At 38.9% G+C, this 26,264-nt stretch overlaps 1 protein-coding gene across 1 annotated transcript; it reads left to right on the top strand.

Annotated features, from left to right (window-relative positions):
• Positions 1-23,523: 23,523 nt before the first annotated feature.
• On the top strand, positions 23,524-24,471 carry LOC114047302 (olfactory receptor 10A4). Its single transcript, XM_027868071.1, has one exon. The coding sequence runs from the start codon at positions 23,524-23,526 to the stop codon at positions 24,469-24,471; it is 948 nt and encodes a 315-aa protein (XP_027723872.1).
• Positions 24,472-26,264: the final 1,793 nt, after the last annotated feature.

Genomic DNA, 26,264 nt, shown 5'->3' with positions numbered 1-26,264 from the left:
CATTCAGTTATAGGGATAATTCCCCACTTTGTTCCTAAATGGACTGGACAGTTTGTAGAAAAGCGGGGGAATCACTTTGGAGTGTGGGATTCTACTGTTATCTGAGTGACAAGGACTACTCATATCTGGTATACATTAGAGCAAGCTTGAAGTTCTCTAAAGAAGTGGTTAGTGCCAACAGAAAGATGGATTGCTCTGATGTGCCCTGATCCAACAACTATATCTGGAGTATTAGTATTAACTGGAACCAATCTTAGTCCATCCAAAACACTAGGAGGATACTGCAAATAACAAGTTGAAACCATATACCTGAGACTTTGAACATCCATGTAGACTATACAGAAGCTTAAAGGAGAGAGGCAAGCAATAGCAGTAAACATCATGAGTGCACCAATCTCCCAACCTCCGAAGTAGATCCCAAGAAATTTAACTTTGGTGATTTTACAGTAGCAGAATAATGGCAGAATTGATTGAGGTTAATGCTCAGAAAGAGAGAAAACATGTTTTCATTGCATATGTAGGATGTGAGATATGCACAAGGAGAAGCTTACAGAATGCGATTCAGATTTCCTGCTATTTCGGGAAAAATTTGGAAATATTTATCAGTGATAGAAGACCACAGAAGCTATCTCAAGATATTTCTGGTCAATGGTATCTTCACATAGTCCATCAGCCTTTATGCAGCACCTAGAATAGACATAGGAATTAAGAAAAGAAAGATATGACTGTGTGCGGGCTACCAGACTTTGAACAAAGGATTCAAAGTGGTTCGTCAGTGCACCGTGTCAACAGTTCCCTATGCCCAAGATTGTCTGGTAGACAGCCAGTGTTTCTCAATGTTGAACTTTTGCAGTGGCTACTACCAGATTTCTAGGACAGAAGAAAACAATTTTCATCTGCCCAGTGGATTTTACTAGTTTCAATATATGCCCAAGGCATCTCCAGAAATACTTCTCACTTCATAGTGACTAAGGAAGGAAGTAGGTGGAAACATGAACTACTTGAAAATGTTGGTATACCTTAATGACTTCATTCTCTTTAGGAAGAATATGAAGGAAGACTGATAAAAGTGTTACCTGTTCACTAGCTCAGCATAGCAACTGGTGGTGATGCGCATAAATACATATACAGACACACACCTCCATATTTGTTGTTGGGTTACGATTTCATCATAGTAGGGGACTCCTCACGATAAAAAAATCTTTCTACCAGGGTTGATCAGCAACTCTTCTGTAACTTAAAGTCTTAAAGGGTGGGTTGGAGTAGTGATCGATTAAGTAACTTGCCCATGACCAACCTATAGTCACAAATCTAAAATATGTCAAATAGGACATGAACTCATTTCTTCCTGTAAAGCATTTTGCAAACTTTAAAGAGCTTTATATATGTGAGCTAAAACTATTATTGTTTAATCACAAAGTGACATATCTATTACAGAGCTAGCCTTGTAGAAAGGAAAAACCAGGTTCAAGTCTTGCCTTTGACATACACTGCCTGTGTGACCCTGGCCAAGTCACTTAACCTCTTAGTGGCTCAGGAAATTCTCTAAAATTATAAATGGCACACCAGGTACTAATTCTCATTAGTAGATAGAATTCTTAATCCAAATATCCCTATAGTGATGAAATTATCAGTTCAGTCAAAAGAAAAATATTATCATGGTTATTGATTCAACAGCTGGCATTCTAGAACACTACATCACATGGCTTCTTTGTCTTTCAACTAGTAGTGAAAAAAAGAAAAGATAATCTCTTCCTAAATATAGATCTCTTCTTGTATTCAATATGGATGGAGAAAATGGATCAACAAGTTTAGATCAATAAGCCCCTTCCTAACCTACAGCCTTCATTGAAACCTTCCCTCAGTTTCCTTTCTTCCATGATGAATGATTTAAATTACTGTAGAATTTCTCTAGATCTTGTTTTCCAACCCTTGGATCCTGTTTTTCTCCCTAAATGTTATTTTCATTTAGCCATCCATCTAGTCAGAAGTCTAAATTGAGTGGACATTCTGATTAATCAGCTGATCAACTGATAAACATCGAGGTGCGGAGGGTACAAAGACAAAAAATGAAACAAAGACTACTCTCAAAGAGTTTTGATTCTATTGCAGAAGTCAACATGTACCAAGAGAAATGCAATGAAGTAGGGGAGAGATAACAGAACAAAAAGGGTCCATTCCTTAGAGCAGTTGTGTGGAAGAAGAATTGGAGTGAAAAGATAAATGAAGTTGGGAAATTATGAGGTCATTGAAATAGTTTAGGCAAAAGGTGATGAGAACCTGAACTAAGGTAGTGGCTGAGTGAGAACAAAGAAGACCACATGTGTGAAAACTGTTGTGGAGAGACAAAAAATGGCAAGACATTAAGGGTGAGAAGAGAAGAAAAGGTAAGGATGACTATAAAGTTGCAAATCTTAGTGACTAGAAAAATTAGTAACCTAAACTAAAACAGGGCAATTATTCATGGGTCATGCCACAAAGATTCAAAGGACCTTGAGCAGAAATGATGTTGAAGAGTAGAAATGTAAAGTTTCCTGCTATGTTGTATGGTAGACTGACTTCTACCATTGTATCCCTGTCATTTTTTTTGTGAGAAACATCTGTGGAAAACACATTTCCAGATGATGAAAGGGCCAAGACTCAGTCCGACTGAGTGACAAGGACTAGATATATTTGGGATGCTTAAGAGTGAACTTGAAGTTTCCAAAGAAAGGTTTTGGTGTTAATGCCTTATATCATATTCAATAATGAATTCAAAATGTATATACAACCTAAATGTTAAAGTTTTGACTATAAACAGATTAGATGAGAAGCAGATCATATACCTTTCATAGCTATGGGTAGTACATATTCTTAATTCAACAAGGGATATAAACAATTGCAAAAGAATAAAACAGATTTTTTTATCACAGGAAACTGAAAAGCTTCTCTATAAACAAAATAACTATATCTTGGGAAAAGGAAGTAGTTAAATTGGAAGGGGATCTTTGTATTAAATTTCTTGAATGAGCTTGGAATCCAAGATACTTAGATAATTAAAAGACAAATATTAAGACCAAAAGCTATTCCCCAATAGTTATGTGGTCAAAGGTTATGAGCAAACTGTACTAAAATAAGAATTACAAACTATTCACAATCACATGAAAGAATGCTCCAAATTACTAAAAATAAGATAAATGCTAATCAAAACAACCCTGAAGTTTCAGCTCCCATCCAGCAAACTGGCAAAGATGACAAAAGATAGGAATTCAATGTTTGAGAGGTTTGGGGAAGATAGGCACACTAGTGCACTGTTGGTAGGACTGTGAATCTGTACAACCATTTTGAAAAGCAATTTGGAATTATACAAATAAAGTGGCTAAAATATCCATACCCTGTAGCCCCGAGATTTTACTACTATGCATAAACCCTGGGGTTTGGTTAAAAAAAAAAGCAAATCTCTATATACTAAAATATTTGTAGCAGAACTTTGTTTTGTGGAAGCAAACAACAAATCAATAAGCATTTATTAAGTACCTACTACGTTCCGGGCCTTGTGCTATGGTCTGGGGAAACTGGAAACAAATTAGGTGCTCATCAGATGGGGAATGGCTACATGCATTGTGGTACGTGAATATAATGGAATATTATTATGCTGTAAGAAATGATAAAATATGATGACTACAGATGAATATAAAATTGTGAAAAGACTTACATGAACTGATGCAAAGTGAAGTAATCAGAGCCAAGAAATCAATATACACTACTACTACAATGTAAATGTAAAGAACAACCACAAAATAATTTAAAATGATTGTTACAAAATTAAAGCAAGCTTGGTCTCAAAGAAGAGATATAAAAAGACATATCCCTTCACTCATTCACAGAGGCGGGGGTGAGGGAAGGGGGTAAGTGTCCAAAATTGTGGAACATAGTATATATTGTCAATTTTTTTCACTATATTGATTAGTTTTCCTGATTTTTTTTCTCTTCATGTTTTTCTTTTTTAAAAAATTCTTTGTTATATGATATGGCTCTCTGAAACAATTGAGGAGGGAAATTTAGTCAATATAAAAACAAAAGATACGAATAAACTTTTTAAAAAGAAAATTAATGGTGTCAAAAGAAAAGTGGGAATTATGACTCTAGTATATTCAAATTCAGCAAATATCTCTGGACAGTCAGTATGGAATGGAACCAACTCCAGACTATTCAAGGTTTTAGCAGGATGAGATTGCACATTCATTGAAGAAATCTCAAAGCAAATATCCCTAATAGTTTCTAGTATCATCCTGCCCACATATTGGCCCTTGTCAACTTGAAGAAAGAATGAAGGAATACTGTGAGGTATAGAGAAGGCACTGAAAGAGTTCACTAGTCAAGGGAAAGACATAGCCTGTGGAGTCCACCACCCATCAGCTTGTCCCTAATTACCTAGATTCCAACATAAGAAAAGGAGTTATGTTAATATTTTGAACTGAGATGAAATTTCATTTTTTTTAGTTTGTTTCATTTTCCTACAGGATGTAAAAATGAATAAAAAACAATCCTAGTTTTCAAGGCACTTTTGATTTCACAGGAGCATATTATTTCATCCCAATGGTAAATAAATGCATTTAAACATCTGAAAAATCCTAAATATTTTTAATTACTAATTCAAATTTTGAGAATGTGGTTAATATTATTAAGACTATTATTCAAATATAGTTATAGTAGATAGCATACTAAGTTTTCCTTCTCAGGTCCTATTTCTGATTTTACACAACATGAAACTCCCTAATGATTGTCTACAACTACAGCTAAATGTGATATTGACAAGACTGAATGTTAAGGACTTACTGTGACCATGAGGTGAATTAGCTAACTAGTTTTGGTTGCATTCTACCTGCTCAAATAGGTATCCATGGGGGTATACTGAACACAAAAATAATGTCACAAGAGATTGTATGATTGGATTGGAGAAACAGATCTCTCTGAAAATGGGACAGAAGTTGTCTAGTCTCCACTGACCTTCCCTTGAAGGGGATAGTACACACCAGAACTTGAGGGGATTAACTCCTAAATGAAGAAAAAAATAAATTGTGTCAGAAAATATAAGCTCATCACCAATCTTGAAAAAGAGCTTAGAGAGACACAAGGGAAGCAAGAGGGATGATTGACAGAAAAACGCAACCAGACATGCAAAGGTGAGAAAAGCTGGAGCACTTAGACCTTCTCAAGAGTAAAATGTAGAAATCATCAAGAGGTAGAATACTCATAATAAGGAAGAAAAGTTAAATAACAAGGAAATAGGAGACCCCCAGTTCCTTTTTAAATAACAGCACTTACACTTACACCTTTGGTGAGCCAAAAGTGTTCAAGATCTGCGTTGGAATTTTAGAACTCAAAAAATCCTTGGATATTTTGTCACAGCCCATCTAGAGATCTTTCCATCAACAAGTATTAATTAAGAACTTATTATGTGCCAGACATAAAGCTAAGCTCTAGAGACACAAAGAAAGGCAAAAACACCATCCCTGCCTTCAAATGGTTCACATTCTAATGGAGGAGATAATGTGAAAAGAAATACACATACAAGATATCTAAAGTGGAGATGGAAAGTAATCTCGGGAGGGACATTAGTAAATGGGGGTAAAGTGGATCAGTAAGGGCCTCCTGAGATGGTAAAGTTTGAGCTGAGTCTTGAAGGAGCCAAGAAAGCCAGGAGATGGAGATGTTGGGGTAGAACATTCTAGGAATGGGGAAGAGCCAGTGAAAAGTCAGAGTCAAGAGACTGAAGGTCATGTGTGAGGAACAACAAGAAGGCCAGTGTCATTGGATCATAGAGCACATGATAGACAATGAAGTATAAGAATACTGGAAACGTAAGGAGGGGACAAGTTCTCAAGGAATTTAGATGCCAAACAAAGGATTCTATATTTAGAAGCAATAAGGAGCCACTGAAATTTTACTGAGTGGAGGGGGAGGGAGGGGCGAGTTGCATGATCAGACCTGTGCTTTCGGAAGATCACTTCAGCAGCTGAGTGGAGGATTGAGTGGAGTGGAAAGAAGCCTGAGGCAGAGGAAACAAACCAGCAGGCTATTGCAATAGTCCAGGAATGAGGTGAAGAGGACCTCCACCAGTACGGCAGGTGAGTAGAGAAATGTATGTAAGAAATGTTGTGAAGGTAGAAATGATAAGTCTTAAGAAGAGATTGGATTTGTGGGATGAGTATTAGTAAAGAATTCGGTATAATGCCACGTCTTCAGTGACTAGAAGGATGTTTGTACTTTCAGCAGCAATAGGGGTTTTAGAAGAAGAGTAGATTTGGAAGAAAAGATAAGAGTTCTATTTTGAACAAGTTGAGTTTGAGATGAATATAGGGTATACAGTTCAACATGTTCAATTGGTAATGCAAGATTGGTGCTCAGGTGAGCAGTGAAGGTTGCCGTAGATCTTGGGATCATCTACATAGAGATGATGATTGAATTCCTGAGAACTGATGAAAACCTGTCAGTAATGAGTGGTGTTTACATCAAATCCCTGAATAGAATAATAGAAATCATATATGTTAAATCTACTCATCTCTCACTGAGAATTCCAGCAAATCATGAAGAAAGCAATGGTAACATGGCAATAAGGGCAACTAGTTTTGAGTTTTACCTGGGAAGTCCCTGAAATCTACATGGATAGTGGTAAATTGACTTAGCAATTAAAACAAGCAGGAACAATATCATATCCTGTGCTACCATTTGCTAGTCTTTGACTATTCAATCTCCTCTGGATCACTGCTCTCTGCTAGCATCTTCTGGGGACACAGTAGCTAAGTAAGCCTTTCCATAACAAGGAAGGGCCACAAAACTTTTAGTCTGAAGTCTAGGGCCTTGAGCAATTACACCAAGCCACGCAACCAACAAAAAAGCCAACAAAAAACCCAGCCTAATATTAGTATAACCCAAGTCCCAAAGGCCAGTGGTATGGAACTCTCTCCTCATTGGTACAGATCAATGCCCCAGGCCTGTGTGAGGAGCAGGGTGGAATTGGAGAGAAGAGAGAGGAGAGTCTCTTCACTCTTCATGCTCTTGAGTGTCTTCAGTCTCTTTGGGCTCTGCAGTAGCTTCAGGTGCATCTAGCTTCCAGCTGTCAGAGAAGGTGGACAACACCAACTCCATGGAGCTGAAGGAAGAATGAGACTCTAGGAAGAAGCCAACATGAGAGAAGATAGTAATCTCTATCATATCTCTATCTCTAGCTTGTTAAACTAGAGACTTTGGGGGATTTTCCCCTAGGTGACATCTGGGATTCTCTTGGTTGATCTGAGTTACTCTGCTCCCAATGGAAGAACTCCTTCACTCTGTATTGTCTGGTATATGTTTTCCTATGTATCTTTTCTCTGATTTCTATTTCACCATCAACTTGTATAAATAGATTTCTTGGTTATTTTCTATGTGTTCATTATGGTGAGAAGGTAGTCAAGCCTTGGATATAAAGTTTGGGGTCCACTTTTCCCCCATTAATGGTCATCAGGACTTTAGCTTGAATATGAAAATCGTGTCCCCTAGACTAATAATATTTAAGAGAGCATATAGATATAATTCTAGCCCAGTAACCCTCTGACTGAGGAGAGCAAAGTGGCTATGCTTCTGGCCCCGAGCTCCTGCTTCCCTTCCTAGCAGGAATTATGGTATCCCTTGGAGGAATGTAGAAGGAGAAGAGGCTAAAGATGTCTAATCTGCTTCCCTTCAAGTGACACAACAACAACCCCTGCCCCATGTTACATGTGTATGGAGAAAGGGGGTATAGCCTTCACTACATGAGTCTATGATGTTAATTGCCTTCCTGCTACTGATTCGCTGTCCCTCGCACCAATCTAAGTTGGGTTATAAAATGCCTTCTAACTCCTGTCAATTCTCTGGTTGTCAGTCTGCATATCCTCAAATTAATTCCATGATGCCAATCAAGAGAATAGAGGAGCTATATAGAGTAAACAGCGACTTAATTCATCTCCACAATCAATAAGCCTTTATTAAGCATCTACTATATTCTAGGCAGGGCAGCTAGGTGGTGCGGAGGATAGAGCACCAGGCCTGGAGTCAGGAAGATCTGAGTTCCAATCTGGCCTCAGACACTTACTAGCTCTGTGACCCTGGGCAAGTCACTCAAACCTGTTTCCCTCAGTTTCCTCATTTGTAAAATGAGCTGGAGAAGGAAATGACAAGCCACTCCAAGTATCTTTGCCAAGAAAACCCCAAATGGGGTCATGAAGAGTTTAACATGATTGAAATGACTAAACAAAAAAAGCATTCTAGACAGTGAAGATACAAAAGTGAAACAGTTGTGAATCTTATAATCTAATGAGAAGAGCCATGAACATATATAGGTATACAAAAAATATGTACAAGATAATTTTGTGCGAAATCACTGGCAGCTAAGGGGATCAGGAAAGGTTTCATTTAGAAGGTAGTGCTTGAGCTGAGTCTTGAAGAAAACAAGGAATTCTAAGAGGTGGAAATGAAGAAATAATGCCTTCCATAGAAGTAGGAAGGAGCTAATTCAGAGGCATGGAGAGAGGAAGAATGTATGTGAAGATAACAAGAAGGCTACCAAGGTTGAATCACAGCATGTGTGAAGAGGAGTAATGTGTAATAAGGCTGGAAAGATACAATAGAGTCAGTTTATGAAGAGGAGTTTATACCACAGAGCTAAGTTAGCCCCAGGCATTTATTGAGTGGAGGGATCATATAGTTAGATGGTTAGACTTATACTTTAAGAAAATCAGTTAGGCAGCAATGTGGTGAATGGATTGGAATGGAGAGAGGTTTGAGGAAGGAAACCAATTAGGAGGCTGTTACGGTAGCCTATACTAGAGATGATCATTGAACCTGAATTAGAATCATGACTTTGTGAGTAGGAGGAAGTATAGACATGAGAGATGTTATAGAGGTGAAAATGACAGGATAAGGGAGACATGGCATATTTGTAGGCAGTAGGGAAGGAGCCAGTAAACAAGAAGATATTGAAAATAAATGATGGCGTAGAGATGACAGAGGAGGCAATCTGTCAGAGAAGACAGAATGGAATGGGATTGCTTGAACAAGGAGAGGGGTTAGTCTTAGTAAGAAAGCCACTTCATCATGGGAAACAGGGGTAGAGGAGGAGAAAGTGACATAAGACATCTGAGTGATAGGAAATGAAGAAGGGAAGAGAGGGAGTTCAGGGTGAATGCTTCAGTTTTTCTGTAAAATATGAGACCAGGTTCTCAGCTGAGAGAGTAGGTGGAGGAGGAATCATTGGAGATTTGAGTAGGGTTGCAAAGGTTTGGAAGAGCCATTGTGGAGAGTGGGATAATGATTTGATAAAGGAGGTATATAGTAGGATTGTCAAGTAGCAGCAAAGGCCTAACTGAGGTTGTGGAACATAAATTTACAGTGGACACAGAACAGTTGCATGATTTTCTCCACCTTCATTCAACAACACCTGTTATAGGAGCAAAAACAATGAATGACTGGAGTGATCCAGGACTAAAGCTTGACTGTTCATAATTAGCAATATGATAATGGGGCTAGGGATTCAAGACCAGAGGACAATGTGGAGTTAAATTGACTCACCAAGAGGTTAAGATGGCAAGAAAAGGGGAAAGTGGCTACTGCAGGGGAGGTGACCTCAGAGAAAATTGAGAGGTCAGGGGATTAGAGGTCACAGTGTGGATGAAAAGTTGTGTTTTATTGGAACTCAAAATCTTATAAAAAGTGAATGTTGAAAACTATCTTTACATGTAATTGGAAAAATAAAATACTAAGTGGAAATTATTTTTTATTTTTTAAAAAGAGTTGGGTTTTATAAGGCAGAAGAGAAGATGAAAAGCCATTATTATGCTCAGATAAGAGGATTTCAGAATTTTTGTGGAAGTAGTGGAAGTAGTACATTTGTGGGTGATAGCAAGATCAAGGGTATGACCATTTTTGTATTTGGCTAAGGTGGGGTGGAGGCATAGCTCATGGGAGATAAGTAGATTGAGGAACTGAGTGGTTAAGGTATTTGAGGGAATATCAATGCGTATGTTAAAGTCTCTTAGTATAAGGAAGGGAATTGGTGAGAAGAGAAAAATTGTGAGCTAGGTATCAAACTTATTGAGGAAGGGGATTGACCTAGGAGTCTATAGACAACAGCTACCAGAGTTTTGATTGGATGGTAGATATTAATAGCATGAATTTTAAAGGAAGAAAGGTTACTGAGTGAGGGAGCAAGGGAGAAAACCTGTAAGTGGCAATGGGGAGCAAGGAGTATTCCAACCCCCCCCCCACCTAGAGTGATGAGTAGAGGAGAATGAATGAAGGTGCAGCCAGTACTGGAAAGGGTAACCAGAGAGGCTGTACCATCTGGGAGGAGCCAGGTTTCAGTAAGTGCTAAGAGATGGAAGAGGTGGGAGAGGAAAAGATTTAAGGTGAAGGGAAGTTTGTTGCCTATGGAACAGGCATTCTAGAGAATACAGTGGAAGGACTGAAAGAATTAGGATGAAACTTTGTGATGAGAGAGTTGATGGGGATATGAATGAGGAATCAGGTGATAGTATGGAATGGGATTTCAGTGTTGATCTACAGGAGTTCAGTGTCACAGAGATATGAAAGGTATGACCAAATGTGAGAATGTTCATCATTGGGCTGAGGGTAGTATTCCCCTATCCTCAAAGGACAGGGGCAGCAAGAGATGGGAAACCTGAAGTTAAAAGGAGAGTTGCTCTTCTTTACATGAAAGGTTCTTTACATCCCAATTGGGAGACTGGGCTGGCAGCAGGAGGCATAAGTTGTCTTGCACTGGTAACTCTCTCTATAAGTAATAATATATGTACTCTATTAGTTGTTCTTTCAGTTGAATACATTATATTTCCAACAGCAGACAATCTTCATCCACTTGATTTTGTTTTCTCTATGTATAGAGCTGAACTCTTATGAGTAATTATGAATCTCATTTGGGGGCTCTATAATGTTGCAATACTTGATACGATCAGTGCACTATCTCATGAGGCAATACTGCATAAAATCATTTGCAATCCTCCTCACAAATTTACAAATGAGTTTCTGTTCTAAACTGGTGCTAGCCTTGACTGATACATCTCTTTTCTTGCAAGGAGACCAAATTGAAGCAGTTTCTAGGTTCTTTTGTTTTCCTTGTTCAGACAACTAATTTACATTAACTTCTTTAAGAAATGGTTGTAATTGTTGTCAATTCTAGTTCTTTATGCATTTCCCACCTTACTCCCTTAAATACATCAGGTTAAAGTTGTTTTAGTTGTATCTTTTTTCTCATTTTTATTCTTTCACCTAATTTTATATTACTTCTTGGTCTTTCCACTAACAAGAGAATGGTCTAGTGACATAAAGACAGCAGATTCTGGAATGACTTCCACATAAATAAGTTATTTCCTGTTGATTAAAACGACATTGATTTTATGATATTATTTGATGTTCAATATGTTCAGCCCCTCCTAATTCTTTTTCTTGACTAAAGTATTCATAATAAATTGGCAGGAGGCATTTGAGTAATCTGCACCTTTGAAGTCCCTCATTTCTTATTCCTGATTTATTGGCTAGGCAGTGGGGTTAAGTGACTTGCCCAGGGTCACACAGCTAGTAAGTGTTACGTGTCTGAGGCTGCATTTGAACTCAGGTCTTCCTGAATTCAGGGCTGGTGCTCTATCCACTGCACCACCTAGCTGCCCCAAGTGTTTTTGTTTTGTTTTGTTTTGGTTTTGGTTTTTTTTTTGGTTTTTGGTTTTTTTTTTTAGGCAATTGGGGTTAAGTGACTTGCCCAGGGTCACATAGCTAGTAAGTGTCAAGTGTTTGGTCTGAAGCCATATTTGAACTCAGGTCCTCCTGACTTCAGGCCCAGTGCTCTTCCACTGCGCCACCTAGCTGCCCCCTGAACCATATTTTCAAATATATTTTTCACTGCCTTCCTCTGTATCTACCTCTGCATTGAAATCACTGAGCATTAAAGCATAAATTGATTAAATTCAGAGGATTTTACTGAATTCTTCACAGAATTTTTCTTTGTCTTCATCCTCTGCACTAGGTATTGGCACAGAAGTTACAATTATTTTCATGGTGGTTACTTTGCAAATACTTATGTATACTCTACTACAAGATGACCAAAAATCCCACGGAAATGATGTTTCCTGTTGCCTTTGGAGCAAGGATAAAACCAATTTCTTTATTTACCTCTCTAAGGATAACTTGAGAGTCATTTTTCTTTTGTCTTCTGCTTTTATTTATAGCACAGTGCATAGTAAGTGCTTAATAAATGCTTGTTGACTGCCTTGTTGACTGAATGTCAATTGATGTGATTCAGTTGCTCTGCCTTCAGTCATTTGACAATAAACTCACATTTAAACAAACACCTCAGTTTATCTTTATAAGTAGTTTGAAGAAGGTGTGATTTTTACCATCCTCCAGCCCCTTTTTTTGCCACTCTTCCACAGACAGTGCCACAGCAGGAGGTCACATAGGATTAAAAGTCCTTGTCTATTTTTTTGTTTGTTTCATGGATTGCCAAAGAATCCATCAAAAAGTAGCCAGATGGCTGGTGAGGAGCCCCTTTATGATACCGATAGGCTGGTCCTCAGAAAGCAGAAACTGTCTGTGGCTGCCTATACATCTGAAACCCTTCCACCATGATAGAACCTTCTAGACCTAACACTTTGTTTCCATAGTCTTCAGGAACCCAGAGTTCCCTGCATGCCATGAGGAAACAAAGTGTTGTTGTTTTTGTTGTTCAGTTGTTAGTCATGTCTAACTCTTTGTGACCCATGGACCTTAGCACTCCAGGCCCTTCTGTCCTCCATTACCCCTCAAAGTCTGTCCAAGTTCATGTTCATTCTTTCCCTGACACTCTCTAATCACCTCATCCTCTGCCATCCCTTATTCCTTTTGCCTTCTATCTTTCCCAACATCTGGGCCTTTTACCATAAGTTCCATCTTCTCATTACATGACCAAAGTATTTAAGCTTCAGCTTCAGTATTTGACCTGTCAGTGAATAGCCTGAATTAATTTCTTTAAGTACTGACCAATCTGATCTTCTTGCTGGGACTCTCAAAAGTCTTCTCTGGCACCACAATTCGAAAGTTTCAATTCTGCAGCACTCAGTTTTTCTTATAGTCCAACTCTCACAGACATGCATGGCTACTTGAAAAATCATAGTTTTGACTGTATGGACCATTGTCAACAAGGTGATATCTCTGCTTTTTAGTATACTGTCCAGATTTACCATAGCTTTCCTTCCAAGGGGCAAGTGTCTTTTAATTTCATGGCTGAAGTCACCGTCTGCTTTAATCTTTGAGCCCAAGAATATAAAATCTGACGCTGCTTCCATTTCTTCTTCCTCTATTTGTCAGGAAGTGATGGGACCAATTGCCAAGATCTTAGGTTTTTTTTATATTAAGCTTCAAGTCAGCTTTTACGCTCTGCTCTTTCAACCCTCATCAGGAGGCTTCTTAATTCTTCACTTTCTGCCATCAGAATGGTATCATCTACATATTTGAGATTGTTGCTATTTCTCCCAGTAACCTTAATTCCAGCTTTTGACTCATTCAGCCTGGCATTTTGCGTGATGTACTCTGCATAAAAGTTAAATAAATAAGGTGACAATACGCAGCCTTGTCATCCTCCTTTTCCAATGTTAAGCCAATCAGTTGTTCCCTGTTCAGTTCTAACTGTTGCTTCTTGACCTGTATATCAGAAATAAAAAGTATCCTATACCAAAGCTTGTTTTAAAAAAAGATAGAACTCAGTACCATGGAATTTGGAGAATATTTGTTCATGATAGAGAACTGGCTAAAATTCTGAACTCTACAGTAAATTTTCTTACAAAAAGGACTCATCTAATCCATGACTTCCCTATGCTCTCACCAGGCACAACAGGGAACATTGTGCCTTGAATTGCCTTCTGGGAAAAATGCAACTCCTGTGATTAAAGTAAAATCAACAGGCTCCCGGCAGACCCCAGAATGCTGTCTGAGGCCCCTAATACTTATGTCCCTGTTGTAATTGTAAACTCTCCTCATTTACTCCCATGCTGCTGAAAGGAAATGAGACAATGTCACTGGTGAGGAAGGATTTCTTTCCTCTGGTGGCTCTACCATAGAAGAAGAAAGGAAATGGTGTTCACTATGGCATTCCTAGTTTCATGGAAATCAGAATTTCTCTGGAAATGTTTCTGAGAGGCTATGGAACACTGAGGGAGGGAGCCACCCTTCCCATATATCATTTATGGTTTCTTTATTTGTTTTTTCCATTCCTAATCATTGCCTCTTCCTCTGAGAATACTGAGCAGTTGAGATCATTTCAGTAAGCACAGAGTATCTCTGGGTGTATGGGGTTTGCCCCATATTATGTAGAGATAAGGCAAGGCTTGGGAGTCTTTTGATCAGAATCATATCAATTGACATTCTCACTATAAATGCAAGTAACTAAAGGGGTTAAAGGAGATGGTTTTTACCCTGATTCTAAAGGCAACAGGAAACATCATTTCATGCAATTTTTGGCCACCTTGTAATCCCAAAACCATGTTTTATAAGCAATAGTCTCCATGCAATGTACCCAATGGCTACTTTAGTACTGTTGCCCACTGGCTGTCTTTTACCAGGACAAATTGATGGCTTTCTCTACCCAATGTTTTTTATGAGATGCAGAGCAGACATGCCCATGTCTATGCCAAGCCAGAAATATGGCAAAGATACAAGGGGATGGGCAAACTGACATGCTCCCTCTCTCCTGGGCACAAACACAGTATGTTATTACCAGTCCCCTGAGCTCTAATTATTTGCCCAGCCATCTGCTCAGAAGGTGTAAGCTATGGCTGAAACTTTCTTCCAATCATGAGGAGATAGAGTCTTCAGGAATCCCATCTCATTCTCCTGACAGGGGACAGTTTTGTGATTTTACATATGATTCTCAAGGAAGATGTACCTTGGAGAATTCCCTATCCCTATGGTCTCCAGGAACAGCTAAAAAAAAAAGTCATTGCAATCCAGGTCAGAGTTCCTTTTAAGTGAGTAACACAGACCCAACCTGGGCTCTACTGAAGTGTTAGACACAGGCCAAATCCAAGGCTACTCTGAAATGACTGAAGCAGATGACCTTACCAGGTACATAAAGGACAGAAGCTGGGGGAAGACATTACGGATTTTCTGAACAAAGAATAATCTCTCCATTTCTACCATTTCTGTTTTCACATCTGACTCTCATAAGGATGGGAGGCATACAGATCAAAGTCTGGAGATATAAATAAGAATGTAAGGGATTGGGAGTAAAGGCTTGGAGGCATAAACAAGCTTTAGAGGGTTAATGAGTTTAGAGGTTAGGGAAGAAAACATTTCCCATTACCATTTTTCCCAACTCTGGGAGAATGGAAAGAGGAAAGGAAATAAAGAGAGGAAAGGGAAAAAAGGGAGAGAGGGAGAAAGGTGAGGAAAGAAGGAAGGAAGGGAGGGAGGGAGGGAGGAAGGAAGGAAGGAAGGAAGGAAGGGAGGGAAGAAAGAAGGAAGGAAGGAAAGAAGGAAGGAAGGAGGGAAGAAAGGGAGGGAGGGAGGAAGGGAAGAAGGGAGGAAGGGAGGAAGGGAGGGAGGGAGGAAGGGAGGAAGGGAGGGAAGGAAGAAAGAAGGAAGGAAGGAAGGAAGGAAGGAAAGAAGGAAGGAAGGAAGGAAGGAAGGAACAAAGGAACGAAGGAATGAAGGAACGAAGGAAGGAAGGAAGGAAAGAAGGAAGGAAGGAAGGGAGGGAGGGAGGGAGGAAAGAAGAAAGGAAGGAAGGAAGGGAGAAGAAAAAATGAGATAATTAAAATTGTTGGGATTTCTTAAAGCACAGTGACTGGGAATTCCCAGACACAGGGACTAGGAATAAAGGGTAATTCCTCTAGAAGACCCTGAATTGTTGCCAGAAGGTGAGTGTCCTTCTCATCTCTATTGCTCTTCAGTGTTTCATTAGAGCCACATAACTAAATAATCCCAGAATGTCTGCAACCTCCCTCTATCTCAGTTTCTTCTCTCTTCTCTACCTCTCATGCTTTATTTTCCCTTAAGTCTGTTGTGCAAGGTCTAGGCTACTTTGTCTTAGGTTATTTCCCAGACAGAGCTGCAGAGACAAAAACAACAATCTATAGGAGTTTTCAAAGGACCTCCAACACTCAGACCTTTTAGGATGCAGATCACATCTATCATTTTATGTTTGAGAGAAGACTAAAGGAGTAAGAATGAGGAGACTATGTTTACTGGCATTTTGTATGCATGGGTGCACATGTTTAAAATTCCTAGACAGATATGTCTGGCTAATGCCTACATTTTTAGAATGTCAGAACTAAGAATGGCAATGATGAGAGAAGGCATGAACATAAGATAAAGAACCAAGGCCAGGAAATCTTAAGAACAAGAAAAGCCAGGTGTAAGATAGACACAAAAGTGGATCAGTAGGGTCAGCTAAGTGGTGTGGTGGATAGAGCACCAGCCCTGGTTTCAGGAAGACCTGAGTTCAAATCCGGCCTCAGACACATAACACTTACTAGCTGTGTGACCCTGGGCAAGTCACTTAACCCCATTGACTGACCAAAAAAAAAAAAGTGGATCAGTGAGTCTAGATGGAAGTAGAAGCCAATAATCACAGAAAAGTTGGGGATCTGGGGAAATAGCATGTTCTGGAATGGCAACAAGAACCAGAACACCAGGCAAAAAGAAATTGGGCAAGAGGAGATCAGAGAGCCAAACAAAGGGAGAAATGGCAATTAAAGAAATTGAACCTTGGTGTGGTTTCTTAGTAACAGGGCATGACTACCAAGATTATTATTAAATGGATCATTTCTAAGCATTCAGAAAGTGAAGCAATGATTCCCATGAATTAGCATGGGTTAATTTAGAGCAACTCATACTACATTAACCTCATTACTTTTGTGTCTTAAAGGATTACTTTTTAATCAGAGAAATGTAGATTTCAACAACAAATCTGATGAAGTTTTTCATGATATCCTCATGAGGAAGATGGAGAAATAAAAGTGCAATTAGGTAAAATATTAACTGGTTAAATAATCAAAAGTAAAAATCATAAAAAGTGTTGATGAATGGATCAATGTCATTCTGGAGGATGTTAGCATAAAGTAAAAGGCAGTATAGCCAAACTGCAAAATGGGAGGAAGCTGGTGCAACCATGGCACCAGGAAGCACATTGGTGCTTCTGTTTGGAAGGTGCTGTGAATAGGAGCATACTTAAGCCATGGACTGCCATGGAGATTGCTGCTGTTAGATCTTTGAATTGGCCTCCACGATGCTATCATGAGATATTGAATGCAAAGGCCAGTGGGGGTGTTGGGGAGGAAGAAGACTTCTGAAATAGAAAGATTTTGTCTGACTGTGATAGTTTGGATTATTAGGTACCTTTCCTTCCATGGGTGGACTCTGTGTGCCTGCACATGTGCATGAGTGGGTGAGTGAGTGTGTGTGTGTGTGTGTGTGTGTGTGTGTGTGTGTGTTCTGTTTCCCATTCAGGAATGGCAACTAACACGGGGATGTGTCATTAAGTGTCCTTGATATAGAACCATAGATTAAGAAACTTTAAAGCAATCACATAACCCAAGCCCATCATTTTAAAGAGGAGTAAATTGAGACCCAGAGAATTTCAGTGACTTGCCCAAGATGACACAGGTAGCAAGTAATAATAGTAATAATAACTAAATTTATATAGTGCTTACTACAAGTTAGACACTGTGCTAGGTGCTTTACAATTGTTTTCTCATTTGATCCTCACAACAACCCTAGAAAGTGCGGTTATCATTTGTATTTTACAGATGAGGAAACTGAGACAGATTTTTAAAAAATGATTTGCCCAGGGTCACACAGCTTAGTAAGTATCTGAGGTCTTCCTGACTCCAGAAACAGAATAATGATGCATGGCCATACTGGTAAATACCTACCAATAAGCTGCTAGTCAGAGAATATTTACTGTCCCAGGATCAGCTTGGGTAGAAACTTAAGCCTCCATTTCTGAAAGTATTTTCTTTTCCTCAGCCTTGTACTTTCCCTTGAGAATAGATAGGGACCCTGTCAGTTATCTGTGGAATCACCTTAAATGGGCTTTTCAAGTAATTTAAAAAAAGTTGATTGAACAGCTACAAGAATAGCGGGGGTGGGGGGATGTGTGCAGGAAAGATGTAGTCAAGCCATAGTAGGAGTACACCACAAAGGTCACATGGTTACCCCTGATTCTCCCAGAGCCTACTATAGTCTCATGTTCTTGAGTTAATGGGAATAAGTGGATTTTCTGGGCCAGTGCAAGTGTGAGGTTCATCCTAGCTTCAGATCTGTTCAACAGACCAGGCTAGAGTAGTCAAGATCAGAGAGGTTGCCTTGGATTGGGTCATTCCTCTGACTGAGGAAGTGATCCTCTTATCAGCCTCTCAAGGCTAATTACTGGTGGTTTGGGCTTGAAACCACCACAAGAGTGACCTAGTTTCTATGCAGCTGGGTACCCAACAACTTAGTCTTTAATTGTTTAAAACAATGCATTGAATGTGGACATTTAAGGGCCATTTGGGTCTAGGAGGAAATAGTTTTGAAGATTTAGTTGAACTACAGAGTCAGGAGGAATCTGGTGCAGCCATAACACCAGGACACACACTAGTGCATGTCCTTTGGGAGGGGTTTCAATTGGTCAATATGCTTAAGCAATAGATAGCAATGTATTGTTACTGCCTCAAAGCAGACTCAATAATCTCGACTAAGCACCAGGAATAACCTTAAATTAAGACTGAAAGAAAATGAAAGACTGAAAAGAACTGAAAGAAAGACTGGAAAGCACTGGGCCTGGAGTCAGGAAGACCTGGTTCAAATCTGACCTCAGATTACTTATAAACTGTGTGACCCAGATTATGGAATCTCTGTCTGCCTCAGTTTCTTCAACTGTAGAATGGGGATAATAGCAGCACCTACCTCCTAGGATTGCTGTGAAGATCTAATAAGATAACATTTGTAAAGTGCTTAGCACAGTGCCTAGCACTTAATAGATGCTTAATAAATGCTTGTTTCCGTCTTTCCTGATTGACTTAGGGTACAGCCAATCATGCAAGAGAAAGGAAGAAGTGGGAATCAGGTGCAGGAAAGAAGAGGGGATGGAGCTATTGAGAAGGCAGCTCCCTATTCTGTACTTCTGCAGTTGTTGGGAGTGATTAGCCCAAGGATAGTGCTTTACATTCATCCCTATTAAATTTTTCTTTCTTGGATTTGGTCAATTGTTCTAGCCTGTCAAGATTATTTGCTATCCCTCTCAAGTTCATGTTACCTACAAATTTGATGAAGGTAACAACTACAATTTCACCTAAATTCATTATTTGAATGTTGAACAGAACTGAGCCAAGGACAGATCACAGAGCACTCAACAAAAGTATGAAACGAATCCTTTTATCACTATTCAGGTGGATCAGAATTTTCTGAATGTTCCTAACTGAACCCACTTAGTTCATAACTCTTCATCTTGTCCACAAGGACAAGTAACTTTTTAGGCCTTGCTTATATACAGATACAGTACACCTTAATTCCAGTGCCTTCTCTCTGCTAGTTATTTCCTATTTATCCTATATTTAGTTTGCTTTGTATATATTTGTTTGCATGTTGTCTCCCCTATTAGATTGTAAATTCCTTGAGAGCAGAAACTGTCTTTTACCTCTTTTTGTACCCCCAGGGTTTAGTACAGTACAAAGCACATAGAAGGTGCTTAATTTATGTTTATTGATTGATCAGTACAGAATTCCCTGAATCTACAAGTCTACTAATTGTAAAATTGGGAAGAAGTCAGTCTGGGATCAATTATTCTTCATTAACTGATCCTAGATCTTGGCCATCACCAATTTCCGTTCTAATTTTATACAAACTGTTCCTTTAGTTAATGAGTTCCAGAATCTTGCCTAGAATTAAATCAAGTTCACTGGCCTGAAGGTTGAAAAAAAATTCCACCTTTTTTTAATATCTGAACTGTTTGTTCATATCTTGTCTGGATCAATGATTTTCTGAGAATCACTGAAAGTGGCTCAGTAATCATTTTTATTCTATCTTCCCAGTCTCCCATTTCACCTTACGTGCAGAGTTAACATCTACTTCCTAGATGAGCTGACATTTTATCAAAGAAGCCTGGATCTTACATAGGCTGTCTGTACAGATCACACTAGTCCAGGAACCACAATTTACACCCATATTTTGGAAATGCCTTCAAAGGAAGTTAATGAGTTTTGCTTCTACTTTTCACAGCCTATAATTCACAGACAAGTGGGTATGTCATAAAGTAATCAGCATGTTAAGCAATGTTAATACTGCTATATAGCAAAACTGGGCTACCTGAACTTGTGCTGGGATTCACCAAAAACAGTTCCTTATACTGGACCACTGGGATATCTCTGCTTAAATTACTATATGGCTGAATTCTATAGCCTACTTTGGCCAAGTGGGAGAAATATTTTCAGGATGAACTGAATATAATACAGGTTTGATTACACTCATAAATGAGTCAGGAATCAGAGAAACTAAGAAAGAGTTAAACCCCTTACCTTAGCTTGTTAATATCCAAATAACCAAGATCTTCCTTTACTTTAAATTACTAGTATTCATGTCATAAATGAAATTATATAAAATTTAGCCTAATTACTTATGGGTTGGGATGACCCAAGACCTAGAATAATCAGTCATTTCCATATTTCACACCTGAAACCAATATGACATGATAAACATTTATTAATCAGCTACTGTACACCAGGCATTGTGCTAAGCACTGGTGATACAAATAAGAAAAAGAAGGATGATCCTTGCCCTCAAGGAGCTCACAATCTAATTGGGAAGACAGTACACAAAAGGAAGTTGAAGGAGGGAGAAACATAAGAGATGGCTGGGATTCTGAGCCCCCTATAAGGAGAAGCTATGAAATGAGTTTTTTTGCTCAGCTCTCCAGTCCTCCAGTCAGAGGGCACCAACGAAGTGTGAACACCAAAGCTGATGCAATCTCTAACATCCCTTTAGGATTCTCACAACAGCAGCAGTAACAACCATTTCTTGAGCAAGTAAGATCATGGGAAGACCATGCTGTATGTGAAATTTTGAGTAGCATTGAAAGAGTAATGTATTACTCAGTAGATTACAGGGGGTATGGTCTAAACAAATTTTCCCAACCATCAGTCCATTTTGGCTGCAGCAACCTTATTCAAATTCTAGCCATAGTAAGTAATCAAGAAACTCTTTAACCTTCACTAATTATCATAATGATATTGTGAATGCTACTGCTAAGCAGTATATTCTGTGGCAAATGATTATTGGTCTAGTGACCTTTCATGACCATAGGCCCTTTTTAAGTGCATAAAGTTTAAAAATTGATTTCTCTTTTTACCCATGTCCAACTCCCAATCCCCATGCTATGAATATCTCACAGCTGATAAATTGAGACTGTAGAACATGAATCCGTGGTGAGTTTGTTCCACCAAAGACATTTCAAGGACCTCCATCTACCTATCACATCAAAGACAAAGAGGGAAAAGACAAAAGAAAAGAGATACTTTAGCACAATAAAGAAGGAAGCATTGAGGAGGTGGGAGCAGGGAGGAGAAATCATGGAGTGGGAAGAGGCTAAGAAGGCCATCTTAACACTGAGAACATGAGTGTTTCTATTTTGGCAAGGGCTGCAAATATGCAGGATACATAAGCAACAGGGAACAGACATTGTTGGTATAACAAGGTTACTTGACCTTGAAATTTGTCCCGGCTAAACTCTACCCTCATCAGACCACATTGGTAATGCATTGTTCAAGGGCACCACATTTCAAAAAGGATGGTGACAGTCTGGAATGAAGATATGGGAGGTCAACCAGATTTTTAGGATCATATAATTAAAGCTAAAAGAGACCTCAAAAGTTGTCTAATCGATTCTGCTTATTTTATAGATGAGGAAACTGAGGCCCAGAAAATGTATGTGATTTGGTCATGGTCTCTCCTCTGACTTCAAAACCAGCACTCTATTCACTGAACCATAGTGCTTCACATAAGAAAAGTTTTTGACTACTCACTATGATTAATGATTTTCATTGGCTTCAGTTTCAAACTAAGAGAAATAGGGTCAATAGAAATTAAAGGCAAATGATCTTGATCACCTGTTGAGGACGGGAGCTGAAATAAGGTTGCTGCAGCCAAATTACCCTATGTAAATATAAGGATGAAGTGAGAAGAAAAGATTCGAAGAGCTGTGATAGCTTGAAATATTTAATGGACTCTCCTTCTGGAAGAACTTGTTTTGTTCAACCCCTGATGGCAGAACCAAGACTAACCAACTAAATATAAAGAACTTGGAGAAGATGAAGGGAAGAGAAAAGAGAAAATAAATGCTTGTTAATTAAAAATAAAAGAACTTCTAATCAGAGTTTGCCAAAAATCGAATGGCTACTTGTTGGGGACACTGAAGTAGGTACAGATTTGATTAGATGACATTTCCAGTCTGTGTAGTTTTGAGTCTATAACTGATATAACTATATTGGCCTGGTTATTTTTCACATGACCTGGAGTTTAGTCTTTACTGTATTACATGAAATGTTACAGCTATGAAAATATAGTTACACTCACATCAATGCTAACATAAGTTTATAGGCATAATAAGAAATTTTAATGAAAGAAAAAACATCCTTCCTCCCCCCGCAAAGAAGAGTAGTACATCAAAGAAAATTAAGAAAGACTCATGCTTCAAACAAATGAGGTCTCCCCTTGGTGTTGTAACTAACATGAATTAGACTGATCAGAGTAATAGCTAATCCCTTGCCTGTGTTATGGGTTCCCTCCTGTGACTGATGGCACTCCTGTGGTGCTGAGGGCATCAGATGAAGAGGGCTGGGATCCTATCCTTATTCTCTGTGTGCCTCCCTGTAGGTTGAGAGCTCCTTGAGGGCAGAACTTTTTTTTTCATTAAAGAGTTCCCTAGTAGGAAGAATTGTACCTTCTCCTTCCTTTGTCCCCTGTGTGGCATCTAGTCCAGGGCTCTGATCATAGGGAGGGCTTGGTACATGCTGTCAATGATTAGCAGACGAAGAAGTGTTGTCTTTATTACAATGTTTCCCAACTTTTGTTTTGTAGATAAGAATCCCCTATCTGATTTCAACAGCTTTCACTGTTGCTACAAGAGCCTTGCTGGATGCCACTTCATCTCTTGGAAAACTGACAAAGGGAAGAAGTATATAATGGTGAATCATCTTTTGTGACAATCCCCTGCAGAGAAGTCAGATCAAGAAGAACTTGCAGGGTTAAAGGTGGTCTGCATGGCGTTTTTACTCATCCTACGGGATGTGGAACAGTGCCAGATCTTTGTCTTTTGGAAGATGCAGGTGCTTGGATCTTCATAAACTTGAGGAGAGAGTGAGGACAAAAAAGTAGAGAAGATTCATATGAAGGCATTTTTCTGCAAGGCAGAATGGAGGCATAGACAACAGATGATAAATTCTCTTGGGGTTGAAAGGAATCCTTTCACCTCCCTAAAGTTTGACCACTCTACAAGTTCTGGCCAAGAGAATGGTTTGGGGCAATTGGACAATAGTCAGTGAATTTGTCCTCGTGAGCTTCTCTGCTCTGCCCCCTGAGCTACAGATTCTGCTGTTTCTGTTGTTTCTGATTATTTATTTTGTCACTTTTATGGGCAATGTCCTTATCATCCTGGTCACTACAGTTGATTCAGCCCTACATAGCCCCATGTACTTCTTCCTCAAGAACCTGTCCTTCCTGGAAATTAGTTTCAACATGGTCATTGTGCCCAAGATGCTAAGTACCCTGATGACCAAAGACACAACTATCTCTTTTCTTGGCTGTGCAACTCAAATGTATTTTTTCTTTTTCTTTGGGGCTGCTGAGTGCTGCCTCCTTGCTACCATGACCTATGACCGCTATGTGGCTATCTGTGACCCTTTGCGTTACCCAGTCCTCATGGACCAGAAAGCCTGTGCCCAGCTGGCTGCTGCCTCTTGGTTCTCTGGGTTTCCTGTGGCCACAGTACAAACAACATGGATTTTCAGCTTCCCATTTTGTGGTCCAAATAGATTGAATCACTTTTTCTGTGACAGCCCTCCTGTAATTGCACTAGTCTGTGCTGACACCTCCCTGTTTGAGCTGGAGGCACTGACAGCCACAGTATTATTTATCCTCTTTCCTTTCCTGCTGATCCTGGGGTCCTATGTGCGAATCCTCTCCACAATCTTCAAGATGCCCTCAGCAGAGGGAAAGCACAAGGCTTTCTCTACTTGCTCCTCCCACCTGGTGGTTGTCTCCCTCTTTTACAGCACTGCTATCCTCACCTACTTCCGGCCCCGATCCAACACCTCACCTGAGAATAAGAAGCTACTCTCACTGTTCTACACAGTAGTGACTCCTATGTTGAACCCTATAATCTACAGCCTGAGGAACAATGAAGTGAAAGCTGCACTCCAGAGAACCCTCCGAAAGGCTCTCGGCTCCCAGAAATTATGACTAATTTTGATGGAAATGGAATTGAGTAGGGACAGAATTAAAGGACAGCAGTAAAAAAGGCAGCCTGGTGAAGGAGATAAAGAGCTGAACTTGGAGTCAAGAAGACCTGGATTCAAATTCCACCCCTGATACTTATCTGTGTGCAAACCACTTAAGCTCCTTGTGCCTCAATTTCCCCATCTTTAAAATGGAGATACTAATACCTATAGTACCTGTCACCCATGTTCGTTGTGAGACTCAAATGAGATAATGTATGTAAAACACTTATGCCAACATTAGAAATGTAATTAAAACAACTCTGAAATTTCACCTCAAATTTCACTTTAAAGTGGCAAAGATGACAAAAGAGGTTCAGTTTTAGTCAGTGTTGGAAGGGCTATAGGAATGCAGTTACATTTTTTAGTGGATCCACAGATTGGTCCAAACATTCTGGAAAACAATTTGGAATTTTCTTTTTAAAAAAAAGTGACAAAATTGTTCATATCCTTTGAGCTAAAGATCCCACTGCTAGGCAAAGACAGAATGAATAGTCCCATCCAAACTGTAATATTCCTAGCAGCACTTTTCTGTGGCAGCAAAGAGCTAGAAACAAAATTAGGTTCCATTTATGAGGGAATGGCTAAATAAAACATGGTATATGAATGTAATAGAATATTACAACACTATCATACTCTTTGTAATAACCTCTGAATATGAAGGATTCAAATAAACATGGGAAGACTTAAATGAACTGATATAGTGTGAAGTAAGCAGAATCAGACAACAATAAAGTACAATAACAACAAAAATTGAACACTGAAATATTATAATGACCAGAATTGTCCCAGGAAGAGAGTTGCACCTCTCCTTCTTCACTGCATAGGTGTGAGACCATGAAATATAGAATATACTTTCAGACACATCATTGATATGTTTGTCAGTTTTGCTAAAGTGCTTTTTTTTTGCTTTGTTTTATAAACTTTACAAAGGATGGCTTGCTGTATAAGGAAGGGGTGAGAAATATATAAAGAAATGAATGAATTAGAAAAAGAAAAGGTATCAGAAAAGATGAAACAATTTATTTTTTTTAATTATTAAAAACACATGAGAAATACTAAGCTTGTATACTATAGTCACACAACTGAACCCCATAATAGTCCTCTCTTTTGAGCTTTGGAGATGGTGGCTTCTATTTTTGTCCTATAAGCACGGAACTCACCTAGCTTTATAATGGAAAGGGTGAAAAACTATGTATTGGGGGTGGGGGAGGGAGAGAGATAGCATTGTAGAGTTAGTGTTCCACTTGACAGGAAAAGGTATAAACCCAAATTCAGTCCTCTAAACAGGCAAAGACCGCCATTGCACATCACAAAAATGGTTTTCAAGACATTATCCCTGGTGGTATGAATAGAAGAAAAACTACGTCAGTGGTCAAGAGAGGTACTAAACAGTGAAAAAATCTGATACAATGCTAATCCATCATAAGAAAATATATTAATCTGAAAAAAATATTATTGCAGGCAAATGGAGAAAAATATAAACTTAACTCTTACAATTCTAAATGTAAATAGAATTAAATAATTTAAAAGAAAAAGACTAACAGATTGGATTAAAAAAATTATCTGTTGCCTGTAAGAAACACATTTTTAAAAAAACATATAGAAAGAATAAAAATGAAGGTCCAGAAAAAATTTATTATACAGCAATTGAATTTGTAAATGTAGAATTGCAATCATTCTATCAGACAAAGCAAAAACAAACACTCAAAACATAGAAAGGGATGAACAAGGAAATTTCATTATGCTGAAAAGAAC

The sequence above is a fragment of the Vombatus ursinus genome, unplaced genomic scaffold (assembly GCF_900497805.2).
Source record: "Vombatus ursinus unplaced genomic scaffold, bare-nosed wombat genome assembly UNPS02014786.1, whole genome shotgun sequence".
NCBI classification, from domain to species: domain Eukaryota; kingdom Metazoa; phylum Chordata; class Mammalia; order Diprotodontia; family Vombatidae; genus Vombatus; species Vombatus ursinus.
The sequence above is the reverse complement of the archived record's forward strand: the minus strand, read 5'-3'. Positions and strand labels throughout refer to the sequence as shown.